Source organism: Amblyomma maculatum, chromosome 2, assembly GCF_055883805.1.
Source record: "Amblyomma maculatum isolate TAMU_Amacu chromosome 2, ASM5588380v1, whole genome shotgun sequence".
Classification (NCBI taxonomy): domain Eukaryota; kingdom Metazoa; phylum Arthropoda; class Arachnida; order Ixodida; family Ixodidae; genus Amblyomma; species Amblyomma maculatum.
Window position 1 is genome coordinate 85,604,583 of NC_139345.1, and position 9,742 is coordinate 85,614,324.

The window sequence follows — 9,742 nt, forward strand, 5'->3', positions numbered from 1 at the left end:
CACGGAAAAAATGGTAGTGTTTGAAAGACCTTCACCTGATGGACAATCAGTGGCAACGGTTTACCTGAGGGGAAGAAAGAAGTCAGAACAAATTGTCATGACATGCGAAGAGGCCGAATCCTTGATCGAGGAAGTTTCAGCTCTTTGTGGTGGATGCGGCATAAAGCCTGCTTCTGGAAAGTACACTTCCTACAGGGGCATGATTTTTTCTGAGAAGTGTTTGCTATCAGTAAAATCCGATGGAGAGTCCTGTGCTTTTTGCAAGTACCTGAGAGTTCTGGCTCAAAACCAAGCATGCAGACAAAAGAGAAGGGAAAGTGAAATTGCGAGGAAGTCTGATGAAAAGAAAGAATCAAAGAACATATCTCGAATTCTATCAAGGACCAAGAAAAAGTTGGCAGGCGCAATGATGCAAATGGCTCACATGAAAGAACAAAATGAGGCTCTTTGTGAAAAAACATTTGACAGCAAAATTAAGTCCCTTCCCACAAAGCAACAGCTGGCTGTAAAAAATTGTTTCCTGGCTGCACGACGAAAGTCGCATAAAGGCATGCGATACGACGACGAATGGATTCTAGAATGTATGTTGATGAGGATGCGAAGTCCGAAGTTATATGAGCACCTCCGAAGAGAAGCCATTATGGTTCTACCAGGGCGAACTTGCCTTCAAAAGTACCTGAAGCGTTTCAAAGGTGGTTTTGGCCTCAGCGCTAAAGTCTTCAATGCCTTAAACGAAAAGACGAAGACCATGGATGCTTACAGTCGTCGTGGTGGCCTCATCATTGACGAATTAAAGCTATCGGAGAACCTAAGTGTGAAGTCAGTTGGTGAGTAAAGTTTTTATTAGATTCTTGGAATGCTCTGTGCCATATACGGAAAATGAGGAGTTTTGCTAAGCATGTCTACACAGATTACAGGTATGCGCCCACAAACAGCCGGAAAGGAGGCTTTTATGTCTGTCTACATTTCAGGGGCGGTCAGCGTGCGTGAGCGATACAAACGTCAGTTCACTGAACAAAAACTAGGCTGAATTTCTGCTAACAAAAGTAGGAACGATTTGCCACTCCCCAACATAGATCTAGAGAAGTGATAAAAGAATACACTGGAATATTCCTGGAGCTCGTTCTGGCGCGAAAAAGGTGATAAAAGAAAGTATATATATATATATATATATATATATATATATATATATATATATATATATATATATATATATATATATATATATATATATATTCTGATCTGTGTTGAAATATGTTTGGACATTAAGCAGTGTTCCTTCTGGGTTTCTTTTTCAATTAAGGCGACATCGAAGGCTTTGTTGACCTCGGCGATCATACACCTGCCGACCAGAAGAATGTGCTGGCAGACCATGGCATGGTTTTGCTGTTTCAGCCATTTACTGGTAAGGTGTGTTTAATGCTTTGAAATATTGTCACCAACCAAAATTAAGAGCCCATGTTTTCGCGTCCGAGTTGTTTTGTTTCTTCAGATGCGGCGCCAACAGGAAATGTTCTTCTTTTCCCCACTGATGTCATCTGCAGCGTTTCCAGGTTATCGTATAGGCCTTTTTATCGGGCGAGGGAGATTCGAAAAGCCTCCTCTCTGGACTTTTGAAAAACCGGTTTCCAACGACCCAGTAAAGAGGCGTCATCCTTCCCGCCCGCCGATGCAAAGGTCTATATAGTGTACTACAATTTATAGTTTCAAGAAGGCTCCCCTCTGCATATATGTGAATGGCCTGTGTCACTTTGCAACAACGGCGAACCAAGGCCGCTGGCTCCTCCAAGCAACTTCTTGAAAAAAAAAAAGTATCAAAGCCTGTTTGTCCGCGCCATTCGGTTATATGACTTCGGGTGATTTGCAGCGAGTATATTTAACCGCCGGGCCACTGAACGCAAAGCGTGGGTGTGTGAAGTGAAAATCGCGAGTGGTTCCACAGGGCGATTATCATTCCCCGTGTCTCGAATGTGTCATATGACACAATTGAAGCTCCTGCGAGGATTCGATAGTCTACACCGCAACAACTACCTCCATTAAAGTCAATTTTGTGCTTCTATTGCTTAGCACCGTGCTTCGGTTGCGGTACGTTATCCTAACAGGGTTGGGCTTTTTCATTATTTTCTTAAAATTCTTCATTTAATTCAGCAATTGGTACGACGCCGAGCCTTGGGTGTGTTTTCTTTAGGTTGACGATTTTTCAGCCTAAGGTATACTTGGTTCGCATTTTTACTTGATTTAAACTCTTGCTTTCTCAACCAAACTTCTATCGAATATGTTCACTTCCTAGAGACGAAGGTGGCCTCGAAACGCGTCAGCTCCTAATAAATTTTGGTTGAAGCCAGTACTTCAACCCTAACCAGACGGTCTTCCATCGAAGATGTGCTCTTTTCAATAACTTTTTCTTTCTTCGTTATATCGCAACCTTAAATATATAAACATACGCACATATCTGTGAGCGATAACTTCTGCCTTTCTGCAGGAAACTGGACTCAGATCCTAGGGGTTTTTGCCTCAAAGGGAAATGTTAAAGCCCCGACCTTGGCGAAAATTATTTTGGAAGCCACTGTCCTTGCGGAAAAAGCTGGCCTCTTCGTGGATTCCATAACATGTGACGGCGCTAGCTGGAATAGAGGAATGTGGCGGCTTTTTGGAATACAGGGTAAGAGCAAGAATGTAATTTCACGCAAGATACAAAATTGCTCTTTTACAGTGTTTTGCTATTTTGAAGCTTTAGGTTTGCATTGTTTAAAATGTGGCGATGGAATAATACCAGATTTTATCATTTTGGATTTATTTGATTTTTTCCCAGGTTCATCAAGCCACGTCCGAAATAGCACCAAGCACCCAGTAGATCAAAAGAGAAAGCTGTATTTTTTCTCAGACTTTCCACATTTGATTAAGAATGTCAGAAACGGGTTTGTTGCGAAAGGATACCTCACACCAGCTGGACATGTTCACTGCGGCATCATACAAGCAGCTTTCGAAGTGGATCGGGAAAATGCGACCCTCAAGGTGATGCCAAGCATAACAAATGCACACATCAAGCCGAACAGCTTTGAAAAAATGAAAGTTGACATCGCTTTTCAGCTGTTTGGTGACCAAGTCATCAAAGGACTTTTCATTTACAAAGAACAAATTCAGTCTTCATATGGGATAGTGCAGCCGACAGTAGATTTCGTGCAAGATATGAACCGTCTGATTCGTATAATGACTTCGCGAACAAGCGAGAAGGCACTCAAGCCTAATAGTCCGAACGAACAATATATCAAAGGCTTCTTAGAGTATCTGCAGGAATGGGAGCAGCATGCGAAACCAGCTGGCGGTGGCTTCCTTACGGAAAACACATCGGCAGGATTAAGAGTGACGATCAAGAGCATACTTGACTTGTTGTCGTTCCTGACGTCGGCTGTGGGGTTCAAATATCTGCTTACGTCCCGATTAAGCCAGGATAAAATTGAAAACCTTTTTGGGATAATTAGGCAGTCGTCGGGATGCAACGACCACCCCACCGTTTCACAGTTTCTCGTGACTGTGAATCTACTAGCGTTCTACAACCGGGCGAAACCGCCTAGAGGAGGAAATTGCATCCCAGAGGTGATCAAAGCACTGCTAAACCCAAATGAGCTGTGTGAAACAACGAGCAGTTTTCTCTCAGAGAAAATAGATGACCTACTTGACCATGGAAATCTCAGCGAAGCTCATGACGTTGTTGAAGTAATCGTGTCTAGCAGTGACCATGAATCATACACAGAAAAAAAGAGCAATAGTGCTCTAATTTATTATACTACAGGCTATGTGGCAAGAAAGATGATTGCCAGGAGCTGCTGTCCACGGTGTGCAGACTATCTTTGCGTCAGCAAAGCAGAAGCTGGTGCCGATGCTTCTTCATACTTTACTGCTCATTTTGATAATGGGGGCCTGGTGTACCCTGGCCAGAGCTTGTTAACTGCTGTAAAGGCCATGGAGGATGCCTTTACAACTTTTTTAGTAAAAACGAACTCCATGAAGGAAGTTTAGTTGAATTCTTGACCCAGCTACAGCAGGTGTCTTTTCCTGAACTTGGCTGTCCAGAGCATGAAAAGGCAATTCTCACTGCAGTTGTAAAATTTTATGTTCTCTTAAGGTTTCGTTTTTTTTTTGTCAAGGGGCTAAACAAAGAGAGGGAAGCTCGAAGGCAACGACAAAGGTTTCTTAAACAGCGCCGCTGCCAGTAAATGCTCCCCTTCATGCTCTGCATCCAACTGTCTGCGTCTTGTTATTGTAGCAATAAAAACAAGTGTTGTATTGTTCTTTCCTGCATTATTCACACACACACACACACACACACACACACACACACACACACACACACACACACACACACACACACACACACACACACACACACACACACACACACACACACACACACACACACACACACACACACACACACACACACACACACACACACACACACGCACACACACACGCACACACACACACACACACACACACACACACACACACACACACACACACACACGCTATGACTAAACTGCACGTATTTGCTTGTCAGCAAGAGTACACATTGAGAACCACCAATTACAAATAAATCTATTACTGATCTATTTCAGTTGAATTAGTGTAGGTAAAACACATGTACACATATGATCCTTACATTTTGTTAGGAAAAAGCTACCAAAATGACATTACACCAATAAAAGCCTATGGTGCTACCGTCGCCCGGGTACATATTCCGTTTTTACTTTGTGAGCACCGGGGATGTTCCAAACTCGAAGTTACACCGAAGCGGCGATGATTGAATATGCCGCAAAATTCTAGTCTAAGTTCAAAACAAACCTTTAAACTGGTAGTCAGCTGCCTCCAGTAGAACTGTGGTCTGTTACCAACTTGACGAAAGCAAAGAAATGCAGCGCGCGCCTAGACCTCTTGCCGGTGTTGCGAGAGCGCGGTAGGCTGCGGGCGTCGTGACAGGTACCCACCTAGTGTTCCTGTATATGCTCATATACAGGAACACTAGTACCCACTTTATACCGGGCGAGACTAAAACCCGCCATGAATAGGGTTTTTTCGGCTAAAACTTTGTCCCTAGATTTCCCCAAACGCATTGAAAGCCATGTTTTTACAAAGTACCTAAATGCTGACTATTATGTGCCTAGTTGAGTCTGAATTTGTCCCCAGATTCGTGGCGGGCTGGCGGGCTTTTCGGCTCTTTCCTCGTTGTCGCCGACGGCGTCCAGAGCTTTTGGATTGACGAGCTCTGGACGACGCCGTCGTCGGCGCATTCGGGCAGTGTTTGTAAAGTCTCCCAGTTTATTGGCGTGGTTTTGCTGCAGCGGAGGTAGTGCAACGCACCCTTAACATTAAACCATTCAACAGCAAAAGTCGGACGTTCGATTCATGGGTACCGAGCAAATTTGCGATGTCTGCGTCAACGATCTGACATCGGCCGTCGCTTCTCACGTAAGCCATTGTCATTGCTGTTGTTTTTTGACATAGTGCGCTGAGTGCAGCGGTAGGTGGGTGTCGTGTCCATTTTTGTCCGCGAAATCAATGCGAGAGGTGTCATTCAGTAGTGAATTAAGGTAAACAGCAACCTGGTACTTAATTGTTTTTGAGCTTGCAGATATGACAGATCGAAATTAGCGTGCAATTTGTCAATTACTTATATCTCTGTGGCATGGATGCCACCTTCTAGCTTCGGAAAGCAATCTGAAGACGGTGCAAAACTCGTGTGTTTTATCAGAACATGTATCGATATATAAGCAGTATAGCAAAAATGACTTTGGAAGGAATGAAATTGTTTCCAACAAAGCTTTGCGCAAATACATTTTTTTTTTCTATCAGGAGCTTGCGACAGCGCAACACGACAACGTAGGCACTATACTGTGTCAGCTTGCTGCTTATCTGATTCTAATTTAAGATGATTAGCATTAGCAGCATTTGAATTGTTTTAGTGGTTATTTTATTACATATACAAAAGGAAAGAAAAGATGTTTGCCAGCCCCGGTATCTGATATCTGGAGCACCTGAACAAGGGCGGTGGAATTAAAGGGATAGCGAGGAAGGGGTAGATGAAATCAAAGAGGTGAACGATAGGGAGAAAGGACAGGGTAGGTAAAAATAAAAAATATATTGTATATAAAATATAAAAATATATCACAATATATATACACTATGACACAATATACAGTAGTTCGCTTGAGGCCCAGAGTAACGAATGCAGCGAGCTGCCAAAATGCGGCCAGGAAGGTAGCTTGCTTAACTTCCTTCAGGTCACTTGCAGCAGCCTTGTTACTGTATACGTGTTAGTAGACTATAAACTTGGGCTGATATCTCATATGCAATGCTGCTTGGTAGAGCACTCACTTCATTTCAGTGTTTACATGTGTCTATGCCATTTTTTGTTTTTACTTTCAGCAGTCTTGGAGACGCAGCCGCTCGTTTATTTTGGACAACTTTTGCATCCTTGGCTCCCTACATGTACAGTACATGTACCAAGGTATATATATGTGCATTATATTCAGTATTTTCATTTTATTTTTCAGTGCATGAGTATCGTTTCTGCTATGGATAGCAATTTGTTAAGTGACTGAAAAACATTTATAGCAACAATTAAAACATATGAGTGTCAATCTGTGAGGCCACATTGTTGCCATTGTCGTTGGTATCGTCTGGACATGCCACACCCTATACCCAATGAATATAGTCATTCCACCAAACTGAAATTGAATCTGGGTTGCAATACACACTTATACGCTATAATACCCCAGCACTCAACCCAACACTACGTCTCGTAACTGCCACACTTGTTGGCTGCTTACTGCACCGAGCTACTCCAGCGCTTACTGTTAGCATTACACACCCATATATTTTTATTTATTTATTTATTTATTTATTTATTTATTTATTTATTTATTTATTTATTTATTTATTTATTTCAAATACCCTAAGGGCCTTTGCGGGCATTACATAGGGGGGGATTCATCACATAAACACAAATAATTTACATTACAGGCAAAGAAAAAGCTGTAAGCAGAAATAGGTGCACAAAACACCATGAACAATTTATCCAGTGACATCTAGATGCTAGAATCTAAGAAAGAAGACATTTAGAATGGGAGCAGTTAGGGATAAGAGTAGATGGAGAATACCTCAGTAATCTGCGATTTGCTGATGACATTGCCTTGCTAAGTAACTCAGGGGATGAATTGCAAAGAATGATGACCTAGACAGAAAAAGTAAAAAAGTAGGCTTGAAAATCAATATGCAGAAGACTAAGGTAATGTTTAGTAGCCTAGGGAAGGAAAAACAGTTTACATTAGGTAGCGAAGCACTGGAAGTAGTAGGCGAATATATCTATCTAGGACAGGTAGTAACAGCAGATCCGGACCATGGAAGGGAAATAACAAGGAGAATAAGACTGGGATGGAGCACATTTGGCAAGTACTCCCAGATTATGACTAGCAGTTTATCGGTATCGCTCAAGAGGAAAGCATACAACAGTTGCATCTTACCTGTACTTACCTATGGGACTGAAACGTGGAAGCTAACAAAGAGGGTTCTACTAAAGTTGACAACGCAGAGGGCTATGGAAAGAAAAATGGTAGGGATAACGTTAAGAGATAGGAAGCGTGCAGAGTGGGTCAGAGAAATAACTCAAGTCACTGACATTCTAATGGAAATCAAGAAGAAATGGTCATGGGCAGGACATGTAGCGCGAGGAAAGGATAAGTGATGGTCACTTAGGGCAACAAACTGGATTCCAAGGGGAGGAAAGCGTAGCAGGGGGCGGCAGAAAATTAGGTGGGTGGATGAGATTAAGAAGTTTACAGGGGTCAAGTGGATGCAGCTCGCACAGGACCTGGTTAATTGGAGGAATATGGGAGAGGTTTTCGCCCTACAGTGGGTATAGTCAGGCTGAGGATGATGATGACGATCTAGATGCTTAAATTAGCATTACCTCATGGTATAGACATCCGCTCGCTTGTCCTTGTTGTCATCCATGGCTTGGGCTTACAACCTCCGACTGCTTACTCCTTCACACCCTCGTAGGATAGTCGTGCATGGCGTGTGAGTGCCGTAGATATAAACCAGTATCCTTCAATGCTCTAACCTCACCCAGTATTATTGAGCACTAGACTGGCTTCAGCATTTTGCGCTGCCCTAGCTTAAGCATCTGTTGCGAAATTAAATATTAGCAGCCACATTCTCCTGATGTTATTCTTGCTTTAAATGGACATCAGTATACAGAACAACAGAATGGTGATGGGAAATCGTATTTCCACAGATACAACACAAATGGAGTTTTAGGCCTCGGGAATGCTTTAGATAAATATTTAACTTGATCTCAAACAGTTCAGGCCTGCCATAGTCTAGCCCCCACTTCGCTAAAAAAAAAGAAAAGAAAACAAACAGCAACAGCACGCTAAAATGCAAATGCATATGGATACATTGACGTCATTTGAGAGGCTACACATTTCACATTCATGCGATGCAATCGTGCGCAGCCACTGTCACTTCCTTGATACTGTCCAGACCTGTACCTGCTCATTGTGCCTTACATTCCCTATTCTTGTGAACTGTTTCAAGGAGACCTTGTCAGCGGCTTGTGTTACCTTCCCACGCTTACAGCCACTTTTGCCCTTGCATGCAACATGCTTGATTCCATGATCTTGAAAAGGCTATAACAAGTTCCTGCATTTACATGGAAGCAAATTTGTAAATATGTTGTAAGGCACCTGTTATGTCTGGGCAAGTTCTGTTATGTCTTTTTTTTTGTCCTACTGTTATATGTGCTTGGTTTTTCCATAACCACTTCTCTTGATGTCATACGACTCGAGATGCTTGGGGCATTAAACCCCATAAACCAGTTACCAACCAACCGTCTCTTGGCACTAGCCTGATTTCTATTATTCCACAGTTTTTCAGTGGCAAGAAAGCATGCTGTCATCAGTCTCTCCTTCCTCCATCCTTTTGATCGCTATGTGGTTATTTCTTTCCCTGTATCATATAAGGGGGACACTCTCCTATGGATAGATAAATCAGCAACCGTGCGGTACCCGCTTATTGCAACATTCTTAACAAAACATATTCACTGCAGCTTAAATGTGGTGCTGTCATTATATCATAAGCAGAACAGTCCTCTCGGCACCCCTGCTCCTGACCTGAAGCTCCGGATTCTACACGGCCTACCCCGACGTGAAGCAACTTTGCTGTGCTGCCTGTGGGTTGGTGTAGCATTCACAAATTCTCATTCGTTTGTGATAGATATGGCTAATAGCCCTGCATGTGCAACCTGTGGGTCTGACGAGACTATAGGCCACATTCTTTGCGAGTGGACCACATACAAAGCGGAAAAACAGTTTCTCTGCCCTGCACTAGAGTGTCTATATGGACACCCGCTGACAGAAATCAAGATTATATGCCATTGGCTGCGGCGATCGTCTGCGGTAAAGACCTCCCAGGCACTGCTCTGCTTCATGAAAACCACGGGCCTGATCGGTAGACTGTGATTTTGCTGCGATGCGACGTGATATGGCTGTGATGTGACAGTACTGACTTCATATTTCTGTAACTTTCTTTTACACATCACTTTTATATCCACTTACCCCCTTCCCCCAGTGCAGAGTAGCAAATCGGTTTCTTCTTCGGTTAACCTCCCTGCCTTTCCTCCTCTTTCAACACCCCTGCCTATAGTTACACTCAGAACTTGCCTGTGCAATGAACCTAAACC

General features: G+C 42.9%; 1 protein-coding gene across 1 annotated transcript; it reads left to right on the forward strand.

The window, feature by feature from the left end:
* Positions 1-298: 298 nt before the first annotated feature.
* Positions 299-1,600, forward strand: LOC146199193 (uncharacterized). The gene is made up of 2 exons (XM_084592733.1): positions 299-827; positions 1,304-1,600. Exons 1-2 carry the CDS (start codon positions 407-409, stop codon positions 1,426-1,428), a joined length of 546 nt encoding a protein of 181 aa, XP_084448859.1. The 5' UTR covers positions 299-406; the 3' UTR covers positions 1,429-1,600.
* Positions 1,601-9,742: the final 8,142 nt, after the last annotated feature.

Bases quoted from the DNA above. Each gene is read 5' to 3' on its own strand.
- LOC146199193 (XM_084592733.1), top strand. From the start codon at position 407: ATGATGCAAATGGCTCACATGAAAGAACAAAATGAGGCTCTTTGTGAA. The intron at 828-1,303 runs GTGAGTAAAGTT...TTTTCAATTAAG, and splicing joins CCTAAGTGTGAAGTCAGTTG to GCGACATCGAAGGCTTTGTT.